Raw genomic sequence first — 19,144 nt, 5'->3', positions numbered from 1 at the left:
AAAAAAAAAAAGTAGAGGACTAAGTTACGTGTCCAAACATCAAAATCATAGAATCTCCACTAAAATGCTCTTGTGAGTGACTATTATTTGATGTGGCAAAATGCTCCGTAGTAGATCAATCAATTTTAAAAAGCAGATTACCTAACGGCATGTATGGTGTGACACCAATCTTAAAGCTATAAAGAACGGGGGGGGAGGGGGGGCGGAGATAGGAAGTAACACACCCTAGTGTTAACAGCGATGGGATTATTTTTAATTACATTTGTATTAGTTGGCAACAAATTTCACGGCACAAAATTCAGACAGTATAAAGGGTGTGCAGTAGGGTGATCACTGCTTCCCCATTCCTCCAGCCCCTGCTCCAGGGACAATCGGGGTTAAAAGGGGTCTATCACTCCCTCCTTAGGCCATTTTCGCGCTTCTCATTTTGTGCTTTGCACGTGCATGGGTGGATTCCCGGGGACCGGCCGCCGCGCTGGCCCGGCTCCTCAGGCGCATCCCGTGTTCCGCCCCCTGCAGACGCGCGCACGCCCACGCTGGATCTGGACACGATGCACGCGCGCCTGCGCCTGTCTGCAGACCGCCTGACCGTGCGCTGCGGCCTGCTGGGCAGCCTGGGGCCCGTGCCCGCGCTGCGGTTCGACGCGCTCTGGCAGGTGCTGGCTCGCGACGGCTTCGCCGCTGGCCGCCACTACTGGGAGGTGGACGTGCAGGAGGCTGGCGTCGGCTGGTGGGTGGGCGCGGCCTACGCCTCCCTGCGGCGCAGCGGCGCCTCGGCCGCCGCCCGCCTGGGCTGCAACCGCCAGTCCTGGTGCCTCAAGCGCTACGACCTTGAGTACTGGGCCTTCCACGACGGCCAGCGCAGCCGCCTGCGGCCCCGCGAAGACCTCGACCGGCTCGGCGTCTTCCTGGACTACGAGGCCGGCGTCCTTGCCTTCTACGACGTGACGGGTGGCATGAGCCACCTGCACACCTTCCGCGCTACCTTCCAGGAGCCGCTCTACCCGGCCCTGCGTCTCTGGGAGGGGGCCATCAGCATCCCGCGGCTGCCCTAGGGGCCAGGACCAGCGTGACAGCCTCCAGGTCTGTACCTAGATCAGCGTGGCTGGTCCCCTTACTGCCTACTTCTCAGGGCCCTCTCCCTGCCCCAGCCCTCCCCAACCGGTCACACCCACAGTGCTTTGAAGGGATCCTCTCCTAGGCTAGTTTGAAACATGCCCCAAACAAGTCCGCTGCTGCCCTCTCATCAGACCTCCGCACCCCCACCCCCACCATCACTTACTCTGCTGTAGTCCACCTCCTTCAAAGTGACATACCCACAGATAAGCCCTCAGCATCCGGAACACATCATCCACCACCTGGGAACTTTCTCCCTTGTACAGCACAGGAACCTGGCACATAGTAGGCACACAGTAAATATCTGTGAATGAATGAGTCATCCAGCACCGACTCTTCTGTCCCTTGAGGTCTCTTGGATCTACCGCTCCTCCTCACCTATTTCATCTTGTCCACATCACACCTTTCTCCAGAACAGCTGTGAGAGCTTCTTAGCAGTTCCTGGTCTGAACCCTCTCCCAGTCCTCATCTTCACCCTAAAACCAGGGTGCTCTTCCTAAAATTTCACTTAACTTGTCAGAACTACGAAGAGGCTTTCAGGAGTTTCCATGGAAAAACAAAAAAATTCAAGCACCTCACCTTAGCATTTAAGGCCTGTCTAGTCTGCTCAAAATTACTTATCCTCACCTAGCTCCTACCACTGTTCTTAGAGGCTCTCCAGTCAGAAATGTGTCGCGTAGCTCCACCTCCACACCTCTCTACTGCCAGCATTCATGCAGGAAAAGTCTTCACCTGTCTCAGTCTTCGCCAGGCTTATCTGTGCCAGGAAGTCTCCCCAAACCACCAGAATCTCACTATCAGAGCCACCTGGTACCTATCTTTCCAAGTAGATTGGAAGCTTTGGAAGATTAGCTTTGTCCTATACTCTCTCCACCCTGAAAAGTTCAGAAAGCCCCCTTCCCTCCCAAGCAGTGAATAACAACCAGCAGGTGCCTATTACTGAGTCACAGAACAGCTGAGCTGGGAGGGCCTCACAGGTCACCCAGCCAGTTCTCGTTGTAGATTTGGGGAGTCTGAGGTCCTAAAAGAAAGCAGAACTGCATAAAGTTACCCCGTGGTGCTGTAGGGAGGCCAGGCCTGCGCGCCATCCACCCACCCCCAGGCAAGCAACTGACCTGTCCCCTGGCCCAGCCCTTAGGCCCAGCTTTCAACCTGGGAGATTTTATTTGTTTCTCAGGAGATGCCGGAAAGGAATCAGCAGGTGACCGTTGCTAAGCAACCAAAGGGGGTGGTGTTTCCCAACTGTCTTGGGACAGAAAGGGGAAGAGCGCCTTAAATCCAGATGTTGCCAAGGAAACCAGAGCGCCCAGCTGTCTGGAATGAAGTGACAGAAATAGAGAACAGTAGGCCCTCACACGGAGGCCTGCTCCTCTAGCAGGGAGGGGGAGGCCTCTTCCCAGGGCCTGTGTCTCCATTCTGAAGGTTCTGCATCCTGTTTTGTCAATTCCCTAGATGGTTTTCAAGTTAACATTCTGTTAAAGCATCTTCGTAGGTGCTTGGTAGGAAGGCAAAGCCAAATCCTTGTGGTATAGTTTGAACCATATAAAACTGACAATTTTCAACAGTTTTTGAATTTAAAATGGCACTTTGATATGGGGCAGTGTAGCAGAATAATACCAGACAGACAAAACCTCGCAAATGCCTTAACTTCTAACCAAAGACTTTAAAACTCTGGTTGAACAATCTTAAAGCACTATGCTGCAGGAATAATGAGAAAAAGGGAAATTAATTCTACTAGGAATGGCTCACACTGAATTGTGACAGGCAGAGGACATTCCTGACAGAGGGAACATGAATACACTTGACTCCCACATCTCTGTCCATCCCTGATGACCAAGACCTCTTCCCAGACCCACAGCTGCAGGGGCCAAGTAATAACAGCTCTTACTAGTTTGTAAGGCACTGTTCTAACGCTTTACAACAAAACTCATCTGATCCTTTCATTATCCCTAGGGAGTAGAAAGTTATCCCAATTCTACACATGGCAAAATGGAGACCCAGAGTCACTTGCCCAAGGGTCACACAGCTAGTGGTGGAGCTGGGGTCTGGGTCCAGGCCATTGAGTTCCAGGTTTGTGCTCATGGCCACCACAAGGCGCTACTGCTCAGGGTGAGTGCAGCTGGTCTCTGGCCAGTGCCTGGTGCTCTGGCCTCTCTCATGGAGCTACTGCCCATGATGCTTTCCTTTTGCCTGGTTAGTCTGCGAGACTTGAGTCTACCTTTGGATTACCTTCCTTGGGGTCTGAGATGAGGCCTTATGCCCAGAGGGGAACTTAAGTTTGAGATTCATGTAGCACAGACAGAGCTAGGCTATAAAGGTCACAGACTGGCTATATCAAGACCCATGCTAGCCAGAAAGCTGCAGTTTTAGTCCCTAATCAACTGTGTGACCAGGACTAGTCACGTTTTACTTCTCTGTGCCATCTATAAAATGGGGATAATGGCACTGACTACCAGTGTTGTGAGGCTCAAATGAGCCAAAGGTTATTGACTTGCCTTAAAAACTATAGTGCTGTATCATTTTTATCAGCATTCCCAAGGGAGCTCGCATTATACTGACAGTGCCAAGACTACTGGTATTCTCAGCTGCCATGTGGCAGGAGCAGGAGCTACTAAATATTCTCAGCACAGGAATGAGGCTTCCTTGGTTTCCATGTCTTTCAGAGTACTAATCACTTACCTTATTCTCTTTGAGACTTGTAGACATTTCTTTATTGATATGTCAAATTGCTTGCAGTTATCTTTAAATGACAGCAATTCTCTAATATTTGGTTTAATAAAATGTGAATAATGTCCCTTCTAACTATGGTCTTTATTAGGAGTTCATGTTGCTTCAAGTGCCTGGCGCCCAGACCTGGACAGCCCCTCACTCATATCCTATTGCTTCCACAGCCTCCTGGTGATAGTCAGCTGCTCCCTGATTAATTGTCTCTAGGGATGGAGCATTCACGCTTCTGACAATAACTCACTAAAGTTCTCACTAATGTGTAAACAAACCCTGACTCCCAGCTGTTCCCATCCAAGACAGTATTATAGCTCACTGCAACCTTGAACTCCTGGTCTCAAGCGATCCTCCCGCCCCAGCCTCTTAAGTAGTTGGGACTACAAGCCCATACCAGCATGCCTGGCTCACATGTCACCTTCTAACAAATTGTGTGACTGACTCACTGTACTGTGGATTTTTGTGCATCCGCCCCCATCTCAATGGAAGTTCCCTGAGGAAGGAATTGGGGCTGTTAGTGGCCATATCCTCTGTGCCTAAAGCAGTGTCTGGCACACAGAAGGCCCTCCATATTTGTTCAGAGAAGGAACACGTGCCATTTCCCTCTGCTCCAAGAGGAGTGCCTTCAGCATTTTTCTGCCTACAAGATCCTGTGACCAATCCTTTCTGTGATGTGGAGTGACTGCTATATGATGCTAACTAAACACAGAGGCCAAGGGTGGGAAAGGAATAAAGGTAATGGAGAAGTAAAGGGCTGTAAGCAATCAGAATGAAGGCTTACTACACTAGAGGACCTGTGCAGCTAGCTCTTGCCCCTCTCTGCAGCCAGCCAGCAACTGGAGGATACGGACTGCTTTGGAGCCACCTCCTGCTCCAGGCTGGCCAACTTGAAGCAGAGACTGTTTCACTGGATCTTTTTCTCTCTCCAGTGGGCTGACACAGGGCCTAGCCCAGAAATGTCTGCTGTCTAAGGAGCGGGTAGAGGTGGATGATGGCCAGGTCCCTGGGGACCACCATTCCTGCCCCTGCCTCACTCAAGAAACACCCGACAGCAAGGGAACTGAGAATGGCACTTTATTTTAAGACTTGATTTTTTTGCCATGATTATCTACCATTTCTTCCATGATGGTGTCATCTTCTTCAATAGTGACCAGGACCTTCTTGCCCACTAGATTAAAGATGTCTTCGGGAGGATAGCCTTTGGGCTCACCTACTTTCACGGTGAGCATGTCCATTGTTAGAATGGTGCCTTCCGGAATTTTCACTTTGGCCACCACAGACTTGCCCAGCTGTGGACAAAATGAACATTCAGTGCCAGCTTCACAGAACTAACTAGTGTACCCTATGTACACTCTAGGTCCCTAATCAGTACCAAGGCAGTACCTTGGGAGCAGGGACTCTTGTTGACCCCTACACTGCTCAGAATCTCATACATTCAGAGACACAGAGGAGGGGCCTTTACAGTAAAGTGCAAAGGAAAGAGCTCAGGCTATGTAGGCAGAGCCAGATTCAAATCCCAGTTAGCAGGGTATAGGCCATGTTTTAGTTTCTGTCAAACAAACTATCCTGTCAGATGACTGTAAGGATTGGTGATATTACAGAATGTACCGGGAACGCAGAATGCTCTCACTACATGCAAACTCTGATTCCTTATGTCACCATGCAGCTCAATATCTCATGGCAAGAAAAGGAGCCCCTGAGGAAGGGGCAGATAGGAAGGGGCCCCCGAGGAAGCAGCAGATTGGACAGGCAGGTGAGGGAATGAAGGGTACCTGAAGCTCACCACCAGTGCTTGTCTTCTCCATAAATGCCTTCAAATAAATTATCTGTTCTATTACTCTATATCCTCCACATAAGAGCGCAAGGAATCAATTCTGCTTGGAATGTAGTGCCAGGAAAAAATGTCTGTCAAGTGATAATCTTGCATCCTGTTATGTCCTCAGGGAGCCAAATTAAGTGCTTAGCAGTTATAAATCTTACTCTGGTTTCTGGCCTAATTCTCTCTTGTTTTCTCCATAAAGAAACTTTCTTTTTTACTACTAATTTCCTGGTACATATGCATCTTTGATTTGGGGAAGCAGGGGGGCCCCACTAGAATAAAAGATGAGCACAGTCCCAGGCATGCCTGGTGTTGGTCTTTGCCTTGACCCTGACAGCTGTAGAGGTTAGGTGTGTGCATGCCTGCAGCCCCCAGATGCCTGCCTGGCTCTATGACTCAGAGGCAAGAAGGTCCAGGCCATGGCTTTCAGAAGCCCTGATAGTCAGCATGCCAGGCAGTGCTTCTAGGCCCACCATCCCTGTCTGAAGGTCAGTGCTGCACAAGGAATAGCTGCATCATCACCCACCCACCCCTGCAACGACCCGCTGCCCCTCCAGCCAGTGCCACCCTGGCTTAGGGAATGCCATAGGCTCTTCTGGTACCTCAGGGGACACCTCGCCTAAATGCTTCTCAGGGCTTACCTGCTCCAAGGGAGCCCAGAGTTGACTTATTCCAGGGCCTCACCCCATTACATATTCTGGAGTCTAGAAGTACTGGGTCATGGGCTTCAGAGAATTAGTGGAAGACTCTAATGTGATCCTAGCTGGCGAGAGAAACTGCTAAAGTTTCCTTTAGATAACACATTTCTCCTGCTGCTGCTACCAGCAGGAGGGACATGCATTACTGAAGAGGACCCTGAAGAAGCTGACAGGGGTAGGGGTACATTCCTTCATCATTTCATTAGCCTGGCTCAGGGAGGGCTGGTCCTGACCATCCCTCCCAGTTCATTCTATCCTGTTTCTGCTCACAGCAGCAGAGGTGAGTGGAGTCGGGCAGGACGCACCTTCTCATTGCAGGCCATCTCACAGGGCAGCAGCTGCTTGGTTGGGGAGCCTAGGGCACGTTCCACAAGGCGCACTGACCGTACCAGCTCCGCCAGTTCTCCAGGCTCCAGCGAGGCTGAATGGTCACTCCCCTTCCAGGTCTTGTCCAAAGTTATGTGACGCTCTAACACCTTGGCCCCCAAAGCCACTGCGGCCACAGATATCGCTATGCCTGTTTCATGCCCAGAATACCCTATGGGAATGTCAGGAAAGAGCTTCTGATATTCCTTTAAAATAGAAAAAGAAAAATAAGGTTAAATATCATGCTGCTTCATCATATTCTCCAGGGTCAAGCACATCTGGTTGAGCCCTGGTTTAGCCACTCATTAGCTGTGCAACCAGGGGCAAGATACTAAGGCTCTGTGAGCCTCTCTTTGCAAGAGATGATAGTAGTACCTGCTGAGTGTTGCTGTAAATGCATGAAAAGCACTCAGCACACTGTAGATGCTCTAAAAACAATGGTTACTGTTCTTATAAAGAATGCATTTTAAGAATGTTTCACATTGCACAATACACCAAGAATAACAACAGAACTGTAACTGAATAACCTCATTCAAAAAGCGTCTATCACATTTAATTAGCCTGAGCTGCTGAAAGCGAATGTGCTATATGCACAAATATCACCATCAATAATATACACAGCTCAATCTCAAAACAGTCCTTTGGTAGAAATGATAATCTGCTATCTGTAATTCACTGAATGCAACAAAAGACACTCTAGACAGATGAGTCCTCTTGGTGAGGTTGACCAGAAAGCTGAGTACAGTAGAAAGACTCAGGTGGGATGTATTATTATTTTTTTGTCATTTTTTTTTTTTTTTTGAGACGGAGTTTCGCTCTTGTTTCCCAGGCTGGAGTGCAATGGCGCGATCTTGGCTCACCGCAACCTCCGCCTCCTGGGTTCAGGCAATTCTCCTGCCTCAGCCTCCTGAGTAGCTGGGATTACAGGCACGCGCCACCATGCCCAGCTAATCATTATTTCTTTTTGAAACAGGGTCTCACTCTGTCGCCAAGGCTGGAGTGCAATGGCGCGATCACGGCTCACTGCAACCTCCATCTCCCGGGTTCAGGTGATTCTCCTACCTCAGCCTTCCAAGTAGCTGGGACTACAGGTATGCGCCACCAAGCCCAGCTAATTTTTGTATTTTTAGTAGAGACGGGGTTTCATCACGTTGGCCAAGCTGGTTTTGAACTCCTGGCCTTAGGCAAAACTCCTGCCTCAGCTTCCCAAAGTGCTGGGACTACAGGCATGAGCCACCGCGCCTGGTCTCAGGTGGGGTTTAATAAAAGATTAGGAGGGTTAGGCGACGAAAACCTTGAAAATCAGGCTTAAGGATGTGTGATGGAGTGTGGATTGCTAAGTTTGGAAATCCAAACCACTGTATTATGCATGGGCTAGGCCCAAGATGGGGTAGGCTGGCAAAATACCGCAATGCGTGGTGTCAGGAGAGAGCACATGACAGCAGCTTGAGTGGGGACAGAAAGGAAAGGGTGGCTACGATATGCTGAAAAGGAAAATATCTAGAGTCACATGTACTAAACTGTTAATTATCAAAATCTCTGTGGGATGGGAGTGCAGGTGATGTTTACTTTCGACATTGTGTGTTTCAGAGTTAAGAAAAAATGATTTTTAACTTCAAAAAATAATGATTTAGATAAGCTATAAGTGAAGCAAAAACAGGTTTGGGAGGGACAAAGTTTAGATAAAAAGAGAGCAATGTCAGTTTTCAAAAAGGCTAACTTTTGAAAGTTAAAGACTGTATAGCAACATGTAAGAAAGCTTTTGGGAAAAAACAATGTCAAATACTATACTGAAAGGAAAATATAAAAGAAAAACAACTGCAATATCAGTAATGCAGCCTGTTGGCAGAGAAAAAAACCCTGCAATATCAGAATTATAAGTATGTGTGGATAGATTTCCATTAATGTTACTATAATCATTTTAATGATAATTACACATATATTATCATGAATGAAGTTAAATTTGCAGTGCTACAGGAAGAACTGATAGAGATGGTGTGAGATAATAAGAGACAAAGAACTAGGAGGACATGCCCAGGTTCTAGTTCCAGCTTTGCCACAAGCTGCTGTGGGATCCCAGGCTTCCCCACTTGGGACTGGGCTTTACCATCTGTGAAATGACTAGGTAGGTAAAATCCTAGGAGAGAGTAATCTCCCTTAGGGCTGTCACTGTAAGTAGTTTGAGCCTCAGGGATGCTCAGAATTAGAAAATAAGAGCCAGCAAATAACAAAGTAGAAAAAGCCAGAAGTTTCTAGAAGGCCCCCTATAACTCAATATGAAAAAAGATGGATATTTATCTGTACGCTAGTGTTCATAGCACCATCACTCACAATAGCCAAAAGGTAAAATCATCCCAAATGTCTGTCGACAGGCGGATAGTTTTGTTTGTTTGTTTCGTTTTGTTTTTTTCTGAGATGGAGTCTCACTCTGTTACCCAGGCTGGAGTGCAGTGGCATGATCTTGGCTCACTGCAACCTCCACCTCCTGAATTCAAGTGATTCTCCTGCCTCAGCCTCCCAAATACTGAGACCACAGGTGTACACCACCATGCCTGGCTAATTTTTCTATTTTTTAGTAGAGAAGGGATTTCACCATGTTGGCCTGGCTGGTTTTGAACTTCTGACCTTAGGTGATCCACCCACCCCGACCTCCCAAAGTGCTAGGATTACAGGCGTGAGCCACTGTGCCTGACCTTGGCTAGAGTTTTAAAATGTGGTATATATGCATGATGGAATACTACTCAGCCTTAAAGAGGAAGAAAATTCTGACGCGTTACAACCATGGATGATCCTTGAGGACATCATGCTAAGTGAAAAAAAGCTAATCACAGATAAATACTGTATGATTTCACTTTGCCTAGAGTAGTCAAATTCATAGAGTCAGAAAGTAGAATGGTGGTTGCCAAGAGCCAGGGAGTTCGGGTTTATTGGGTGTGGTGTTTCAGTTTGAGAGGATGAAACAGTTCTGGAGATGGATGGTGGTGATGGCAGCACACAGTGTGAATGTACTCAATGCCACTGACCTGCACATCTGAAAATGTTTCCTTTCTCAGGGTATTGTCTGCTTTTTTTTTTCTTTTATGGTAAACACAAAGCATAAGACTGGCTATTGTAACCATTTTCAGATGTGTATGTATTTAAAGGCAAAGATGATGACTCGACTTTAAACTTTATAATCGGAGTTTATGTGCAGTTTTGGTATATCAATTATACTTTATTGAAGCTGGAAGGAAATGATAATAGATTTTGAGTTTTATAATTTGACAGCAAACTGAGATTTTATTCTTATAGCTTGTGATCCAGTGATTCCTTCAGCAAGCATTTGCTGACATCTACCAATTTCCTGAGTCTTGTTGATGAATCCTAGAGAAGGATGTTGAAGTGCCCTAAATAGGTAAGCTCAAGCAGTGACGAATTAAGATTGGTTTTAAGAAAATTTTTCTTTTTTTGAGATACAGTCTTAGTCTGTTGCTCAGGCTGGAGTGCATGGCACCATCTCAGCTCACTGCAACCTCCGCCTTCTGGGTTCAAGCGATTCTCCTGCCTCAGTCTCCCAAGTAGCTGGGACTTTAGGCATGTGCCATCATGCCTGGCTAATATTTGGATTTTTTAGTAGAGACGGGGTTTCACCATATTGGACAGGCTGGTCTCAAACTCCTGACCTCGTGATCCACCCGCCTTGGCGTCCCAAAGTGCTAGCATTACAGGCATGAGCCACCGCACCCGGCCAAGAAAATTTACCTTACAGTCACCCTCTTTAGAATGTATGTGCTTCCTCAACTGCTTAGTTCTAATTTGATTTGATAACAGCAAGACTGTCAGAGGATGTTCAAATTATAAAGTGTGCCATGGTTTATTAGAATTTTGTTTTTATAAAAACGACTACATCTTCCACATAGTAAACGGCCCAAGAAGGGAACCCTTTCCCTCCTGCTCACCGGAATGACCCGCAGGTTGACGTCCTCAGGCTGGAGTGGGTACGCGCTGGTACACTGCAAGAAGCAGAAGTTGGGGTTGAGGGGCTTCACGATCTGATAGACTTGCTTCATGGTGTCCATCGACTGCATCCCGCTGGAGATCACCATTGGGCGACCTGAGTAATCCAGTACCAACACCATCAGCACTGTCTCTTTAGAGGTTCTGACTCTCCCCAACACTCCCAACTGCTGGTCTCATCATTCAGCTGAACTTCACAAACATCTCTTAAAACACTCTGCCAGCCACTGTGGGGGAACAGAGAGGAGCTTGTTGGGTTCCTGCCCTCGGCCACAGGTAAGGTGGGCTGTCCTCTGCCCCTCAATACTATTCTAGAGCAAAATGAATTGAATTAAAGAGGCAGAGGAATTTCACACTGCCAAGTGGAAAATGACCATCTCATCTGATTAGTAGGTTGTACACCATGGCAGTATAGTAGAATGTGTCCTGATTCAAGAGTGTGAATGTGAGGTGTGGAGCTGCCACTTCTAGCTGTGCCTGGGCAGAGCGCTGTCCTTCTCTGAGTCTCAGAGGCCTCCCCTATGAAATAAGTATCAAGCATTATAATCATGACCTGGTTCAGTCCTAGGAGTGTTATGAGAATGAAATGAAATTGTTCATATGTTGTAAAACTACTTTGACCATAGCCCACTATGGTCTCAAACTCAAGCAATCCTCTTACCTCAGCCTCCCAAGTAGCTGGGACCACAGGTATGCACCACCACACCCAGCTAGGTTTTATATATACTGTCATAGCCTTAATTTCTTATAAACTTTAATTAAAAAATTTTCTAGGATGGGCACAGTGGTTCACACCTGTAATCCCAACACTTTGGAGGTTGAAGTAGGAGGATCACATGAATCCAGGAATTCAAGACCAACCTGGGCAACACAGAGAGACCTTGTCGCTATTAAAAAATTTTTTTTCGTGGGAGGGATCCAAGATGGCCGCTTAGGAGCAGCTCTGGATAGCAGTTCCCAGCAAGACCGCGAAGGGTGAGTGGACGCCGCATTCCAGATGGATTTTTATTGCCCACAGACAAGGAGATTCCCAGGCGGAAGAGCCCCTTGGGTCGCCAGCGCAGCTGTTTGGCCATCGCAGCGGGTCTCTGCACAAAATACATGGATCCGGGCACCATTTTAGCTAGCGACTGGAGCACCTGGGAGACAGAGTTGCTTGTTCAACTGATAAAAAAGGGACTGAAACAGTGAGCCAGGCCAGGAGATTCTCAGGCAAAAAAGCACCATGAATCTCCAGCGCAGCTGTTTCAGCTGGCACAGTGGGTCGCCGCACAGGAAATCACAGATCTGGGCGCCTTTTCAACAGGTGACTGGAAGGCCTGGGAGACAGAGTTGCCTGTTCGACTGAAAAAAAGGGGACTGAAACAGGGAGCCAGGCCAGGAGATTCCCTCGCGAAAGCACCACAAGTCTCCACTGGCTGTTTCAGCCGGCGCAGCAGGTCTCCGCACAAGAAATCACACAAATCCAGGTGACTGGAACACCTGGGAGACATAGTCACCTGTTCAACTGAAAAGAAAAGGGATCTGAGGCAGGGAGCCAGGTGATCAGGTTTAGCTGGTCCCACCCCCACAAAAACCAGCAAGCATGGCTGAGCCCAGGACAGTCCGGCTCTGTAGGGGAGGGGCGTCCACTGTTACTGAAGCAGTCCACCACTACCGAGGTGGCCCGCCAAGGCAGTCTGCCATTACAGAGGTGGGCCGCCATTGCCAAGGCAGTTCTAACTATACCCCTATAAAAAGGACTGCAGGGAAGTTCACATGGCAGCTGGGCAGAGCCCACAGCAACTCAGCAAAACCTCTGCTGGCAGACTGTTACTAGGCTGCCTCCTCGCTGGGCAGGGCAGCCCTGAAAAAAGGAAGCAGCACGACAGAAACTTATAGAAGACCACAGGTAAATAAATCCACAAAGATGGGAAGAAACCAGCACAAAAAGGATGAAAACACCCAAAAGCAGAATGCCTCTCCTCCTACAAGGGATCACAACTCCTCACCAGCAAGGGAACAAGGCTGGATGGAGAACGAGTCTGATGAATTGACAGAAACAGGCTTCAGAAGGTGGGTAATAAGAAACTTCTCTGAGCTAAAAGAACATGTTCTAACCCAATGTAAAGAAACTAAGAACCTTGAAAAAATGTTTGACGAAATGCTAACGAGAATAAACAGCTTAGAGAGGAATATAAATGAATTGATGGAGCTGAAAAACAACATGAGAACTTCGTGAAGCATACACAAGTTTCAGTAGCCGAACTGACCAAGCAGAAGGAAGGATATCAGAGGTTGAAGATCAACTCAGTGAAATAAAACAAGAAGGGAAAGATTAGAGAAAAAAAGGGTAAAAAGAAATGAACAAAGCCTCCAAGAAATATGGGACTATGTGAAAAGACCTACTCTATGTTTGATAGGTGCACCTCAATGTGATGAAGGGAATGAATCCAAGCTGGAAAATACTCTTCAGGATATTATCCAGGAAAACTTCCCCAATCTAGCAAGGCAGGCCAGTATTCAAGTCCAGGAAATACAGAGAATACCACAAATATATTCCTCAAGAAGAGCAACCCCAAGGCACATAATTGTCAGATTCACCAGGGTTGAAATGAAGGAGAAAATGCTAAGGGCAACCAGACAGAAAGGTCAGGTTACCCACAAAGGGAAGCTCATCAGACTTACAGCAGATCTCTCAGCAGAAACCCTATAAGCCAGAAGAGAGTGGGTGCCAATACTCAACATCCTTAAAGAAAAGAACTTTCAACCCAGAATTTCATATCCAGCCAAACTAAGTTTCATAAGCAAAGAAGAAATAAAATCCTTTACGAACAAGCAATTACTCAGAGATTTCATCACCACCAGGCCTGCTTTACAAGAACTCCTGAAAGAATCACTAAACACAGAAAGGAACAACCAGTACCAGCCACTCCAAAAACATACCAAATGGTAAAGAGCATTGACACAATGAAGAAACTGCATCAACTAATAGGCAAAACAGCCAGCTAGCATCAAAATGGCAGGATCAAATTCACACACAACAATATTAACCCTAAATATAAATGGGCTAAATGCCCCAATCAAAAGACACAGACTGGCAAATTGGCTAAAAAGCCAGAACCTCACATGCAGGGATACACAAAGGCTCAATATAAAGGGATGGAGGAAGATTTACCAAGCAAATGGAGAGCAAAAAAAAGCAGGAGTTGCAATCCTGATCTCTGATAAAATAGACTTTAAATCAACAAAGATCAAGAGAGACAAGGGCACTACATAATGGTAAAAGGATCAATGCAAAAAGAGCTAACAATCCTAAATATATATGCACCCAATACAGGAGCACCCAGATACATAAAGCAAGTTCTTAGTGACTTACAAAGAGACTCAGACTCCCACATGAAAATAATGTGAGACTTTAACACCCCATTGTCAATATTAGACAGATCAACGAGACAGAAAATTAACAAGGATATCCAGGACTTGAACTCAGACCTGGACCAAGCAAACCTAATAGACATTTACAGAACTCTCCACCCCAAATCCACAGAATATACATCCTTCTCAACACTACATCACATCTACTCTAAAACTGACCACATAATTGGAAGTAAATCACTCCTCAGGAAATGCAAAAGAACAGAAATCATAACAGTCTCTCAGACCACAGTGCAATCAAGTTAGAACTCAGAATTCAGAAACTAACACAGAACTGGAGAGCTTCATGGAAACTAAACAACTAACTGGCTCTTGAATGTTGACTAGATAAACAAACAAAGGCAGAAATAAAGATCTTCTTCAAAACCAGCAAGAACGAAGACACAACATACCAGAATCTCTGGGACACATTTAAACCAGTGTCTAGAGGAAAATATATAGCAATAAATGCCCACATGAGAAGCAAGGAAAGATCTAAAATCGACACCCTGTCATCAAAATTGAAAGAGCTAGAGAAGCAAGATCAAAAAAACTCAAAACCTAGCAGAAGACAAGAAATAAATAAGAGATCAGAGCAGAACTGAAGGAGACAGAGACACAACCCTTCAAAAAAAAAAAATCAATAAATCCAGAAGCTGGTATTTCGAAAAGACCAACAAAATAGACGGACCACTGGCCAGATTAATAAAAAAGAAAAGAGAATAATCAAATAGATGCAATAAAAAAACAAAGGGATATCACCACTGATTCCACAGAAATACAAACCATGATGAGAGACTATTACAAACAACTCTATGCACATCAACTAGTAAACCTGGAGGAAATGGATAAATTCCTGGACACTTGCATCCTCCCAAGCCTAAACCAGGAAGAAGTTGAAACCCTGAATAGACCAATAACAAAGGCTGAAGTTGAGGCAGCAATTAATAGCCTACTAACCAAAAAAAGCCCAGGTCCAGATGGGTTCACAGCCGAATTCTACCAGACATACAAAGAGGAGCTGGTACCATTCCTTCTGAAACTATTCCAAACAATACAAAAAGAGGGAATCCTTCCCAAATCATTTTATGAGACCAACATCATCCTGATACCAAAACCCAGCAGAGACTCAGCAAGAAAAGAAAACTTCAGGCCAATATCCATGATGAACATAGATGCAAAAATCTTCAATAAAAAATACTGGCAAACCAATTGCAACAGCACATCAAAAAGCTTATCCACCATGATCAAGTAGGCTTCATCCTGGGGATGGAAGGCTGGTTCAACATATGCAAGTCTATAAAAGTAATCCACCAAATAAACAGAACCAAAGACAAAAACCACATGATTATCTCACTCGATACAGAGAAAGAAAGTCTTTGACAAAATTCAACAGTGCTTTATGCTAAAAACTCTCAATAAACTAGGTATTGATGGAATGTATCTCAAAATAATAAAAGCTATTTATGACAAACCCACAGCCAATGTCATATTGAATGGGCAAAAACTGGAAGCATTCCCTTTGAAATCTGGCACTAGACAAGGATGCCCTCTCTCACCACTCCTATTCAATACAGTATTGGAAGTTCTAGCCAGAGGAATCAGGCAAGAAAAAGAAATAAAGGGTATTCAGTTAGGAAAGGAGGAAGTCAAATTGTCTCTATTTGCAGACGACATGATTGTATATTTAGAAGACCCCATCATCTCAGCCTAAAATCTCTTGAAACTGATAAGCAACTTCAGCAAAGTCTCAGGATACAAAATCAGTGTGCAGAAATCACAAGCATTCCTATACACTAATAACAGTCTTAAAGAGAGCCAAATCAAGAACGAACAGCCATTCACAATTGCTACAAAAAGAATAAAATAGCTAGGAATACAACTAACAAAGAATGTAAAGGACCTCTTCCAGAAGAATTACAAACCACTGCTCAACGAAATAAGACAGGACACAAGCAGATGGAGAAACATTCCATGCTCATGGTTAGGAAGAATCAATATCGTGAAAATGGCCATACTGCCCAAAGTAATTTACAGATTCAATGCCATCCCCATCAAGCTACCAATGACCTTCACAGAACTGGAAAAAACAACCTTAAATTTCATATGGAACCAAAAGCGAGCCCACATAGCCAAGTCAATTCTAAGCAAAAAGAACAAAGCTGGAGGCATCACATTACTGGACTTCAAACTATACTACAAGGCTACAGTAATCAAAACAGCATGGTACTGGTACCAAAACAGAGATATAGACCAATGGAACAGAACAGAGGCCTTGGAGGCAGTGCCACACATCTACAACCATCTGATCTTTGACAAACCTGATAAAAACAAGCAATGGGGAAAGGATTCCCTGTTTAATAAATGGTGTTGGGAAAACCAGCTAGCCATGTGCAGAAAGCAGAAACTGGACCCCTTCCTGACGCCTTACACTAAAATTAACTCCAGATGGATTAAAGACTTAAACATAAGACCTAACACCATAAAAACCCTAGAAGAAAATCTAGGCAAAACCATTCAGGACATAGGCACAGGCAAGGACTTCATGACTAAAACACCAAAAGCACTGGCAACAAAAGCCAAAATAGACAAATGGGACCTAATCAAACTCCACAGCTTTTGCACAGCAAAAGAAACAGTCATTAGAGTGAATTGGCAACCAACGGAATGGGAAAAAAATTTTTTGCAATCTACCCATCTGACAAAGGACTAATATCCAGACTCTACAAAGAACTAAAATAGATTTACAAGAAAAAAGCCCATTCAAAAGTGGGCAGAGTATATAAACAGACACTACAAAAGACAACATATGAGGCCAACAAACATGAAAAAATGCTCATTATCACTGGTCATTAGAGAAATGCAAATCAAAACTACATTGAGATACCATATCACGCCAGTTAGAATGGTGATCATTAAAAAATCTGGAGACAGATGCTGGAGAGGATGTGGAGAAATAGGAACACTTTTACACTGTTGGTGGGAGTGTAAACTAGTTCAACCTTTGTGGAAGACAGTCTGGCAGTTCCTCAAGGACCTAGAAATAGAAATTCCATTTAACCCAGCAATCCCATTACTGTGTATATACCCAAAGGATTATAAATCGTTCTATTATATAAGGACACATGCACATGAATGTTCATTGCAGCACTGTTTACAATAGCAAAGACTTGGAACCAACCCAAATGCACATCGATGATAGACTAGACAGGGAAAATGTCGCACTTATATACCATGGAATACTATGCAGCCATAAAAAAAAAGATGAGTTTGTGTCCTTTGTAGGGACATGGATGAACCTGGAAACCACCATTCTCAGCAAACTGACACAAGAACAGAAAATCAAACACCACATGTTCTCACTCTTAGGCGGGTGTTGAACAATGAGAACACATGGACACAGGGAGCGGAGCATCACACGCTGGGGTCTGTTGGAGGTAACTAGGGGAGGGACAGTGGGCAGTGGGTAGTTGGGGAAGGATAACGTGGGGAGAAATGCCAGATATAGGTGATGGAAAGGCAGCAAACCACACTGCCATGTGTGTACCTATGCAACAATCTTACTTGTTCTTCACATGTACCCCAAAACCTAAAATGCAATAAAATATATATATTTTTAAATTTTTTTCTTAAAAAAATTTTTTTTAATGTCTTATAAAAACTGTCATATCCTTAATTTTCTTTCAACTTTGCACACAAAAAGTGGAAGCACAGGCTGATTGAAAAGAGGTTTCTGCAGCCAGGTGTGGTGGCTCACGCCTGTAATCCCACCACTTTGGGAGGCCAAGGTGGGCAGATCATGAGGTCAAGAGAGCAAGACCATCCTGGCCAAGAAGGTGAAACCCCATCTCTACTAAAAATATACAAATTAGCTGGGCATGGTGGCGCACACCTGTAGTCCCAGTTACTCAGGAGGCTGAGGCAGGAGAATCGCTTGAACCCGGGAGGCAGAGGTTGCAGTGAGCAGAGATTGAACCACTGCATGCCAGCCTGGTGACAAAGTGAGACCCAAACAAAAAAAAAAAAAAAAAAAAAAAAAAGAAAAGAGGTTTCTGGCAGGGCAGTGGCTCATGCCTGTAATCCTAGCACGTTGGGAGGCCAAGATGGGAGGATTGCTTGAGGCCAAAAGTTCAAGACCAACCTGGCCAACATAGCAAAACCCTGTCTCTATTTTTTTAAAAAAATGAAAAGAGGCTTCTAAAATTTGTCTTCATGAAATCTGCCTCAAAGTGGGCCACCACGAGGGGAGTAAAAATATGAAGGTTTGGATTCTCTTGAATTTTATGTCAAAAGTTAGACAGTTATCCGAGTCACAGCACCACAAAATAAATTTAAAAATTAAAATTAGACACTTACCTTTTTTGGCTGTCTTTTCCAGATAAGGAAAATTATTAGTATCTCCAGATCCAACTTTGAAAAATGGAACATTCAGTTCATGTAGGAATTCAACTGCCATCTACAAAAATTAAAGAGGGAGCTCCTTTTCACCATTGTTCAAAAACACTGTTGTCATGACAGGCGAGGAATAAATGTTATTTATAGAAATAGAAAAATCCCTACTTATACGCAGTATAGGGACTTTCAACAACTTGAAAGTGGGCAAAAATTTGTTCTCAGTCATTTCATTCAAACTTGAACATTCATTCACATCCACCCATCCATTAGTCCAATAAACATTTGGTGCTAGTCTTTGCTGGCTACAAGAATCTGGAAAAGGGCCGGGTGTGGTGGCTCACGCCTGTAAGCCCAACACTTTGGGAGACCAAGGTGGGCAGATCCCTAGGTCAGGGGTTCAAGACCAGCCTGACCAACAAAGTGAAACCCCGTCTCTACTAAAAATACAAAAGTTATCTGGCATGGTGGTACACGTCTGTAATTCCAGCTACTCAGGAGGCTGAGGCAGGAGAATCACTTGAACCTGGGAGGTGGAGTTTGCAGTGAGCAGAGATTGTGCCACTGCACTCCAGCCTGGACAACAGAGCGAGACTCTGGCTCAAAAAAAAAAAAAGAATCTGGAAAATAACCATTGCCC

General features: G+C 45.2%; 2 protein-coding genes across 2 annotated transcripts in view; one reads left to right on the top strand and one right to left on the bottom strand.

The window, feature by feature from the left end:
- The window catches only part of TRIM14 (tripartite motif containing 14), a 39,995-nt gene extending 36,081 nt beyond the window's left edge, over nucleotides 1–3,914 (top strand). Inside the window, exon 5 of the mRNA XM_032239891.1 lies at nucleotides 520–3,914. Within this exon, the coding sequence (XP_032095782.1) occupies nucleotides 520–1,055 (536 nt within the window). The 3' untranslated portion in view covers nucleotides 1,056–3,914. The remainder of the gene's footprint in view (nucleotides 1–519) is intronic.
- Nucleotides 3,915–4,899: 985 nt separating this feature from the next.
- NANS (N-acetylneuraminate synthase) overlaps nucleotides 4,900–19,144 on the bottom strand; it is a 28,307-nt gene continuing 14,062 nt past the window's right edge. The window contains exons 3-6 of the mRNA XM_032240157.1: nucleotides 18,469–18,568; nucleotides 10,659–10,813; nucleotides 6,660–6,926; nucleotides 4,900–5,126 (exon numbers count right to left, since the gene is read on the bottom strand). Coding sequence (XP_032096048.1) covers nucleotides 4,917–5,126; nucleotides 6,660–6,926; nucleotides 10,659–10,813; nucleotides 18,469–18,568 — 732 coding nt within the window. The 3' untranslated portion in view covers nucleotides 4,900–4,916. The remainder of the gene's footprint in view (nucleotides 5,127–6,659; nucleotides 6,927–10,658; nucleotides 10,814–18,468; nucleotides 18,569–19,144) is intronic.

The sequence above is a fragment of the Sapajus apella genome, unplaced genomic scaffold (assembly GCF_009761245.1).
Source record: "Sapajus apella isolate SASKATOON/1434 unplaced genomic scaffold, GSC_monkey_1.0 scaffold46, whole genome shotgun sequence".
NCBI lineage: Eukaryota > Metazoa > Chordata > Mammalia > Primates > Cebidae > Sapajus > Sapajus apella.
The sequence above is the reverse complement of the archived record's forward strand: the minus strand, read 5'-3'. Positions and strand labels throughout refer to the sequence as shown.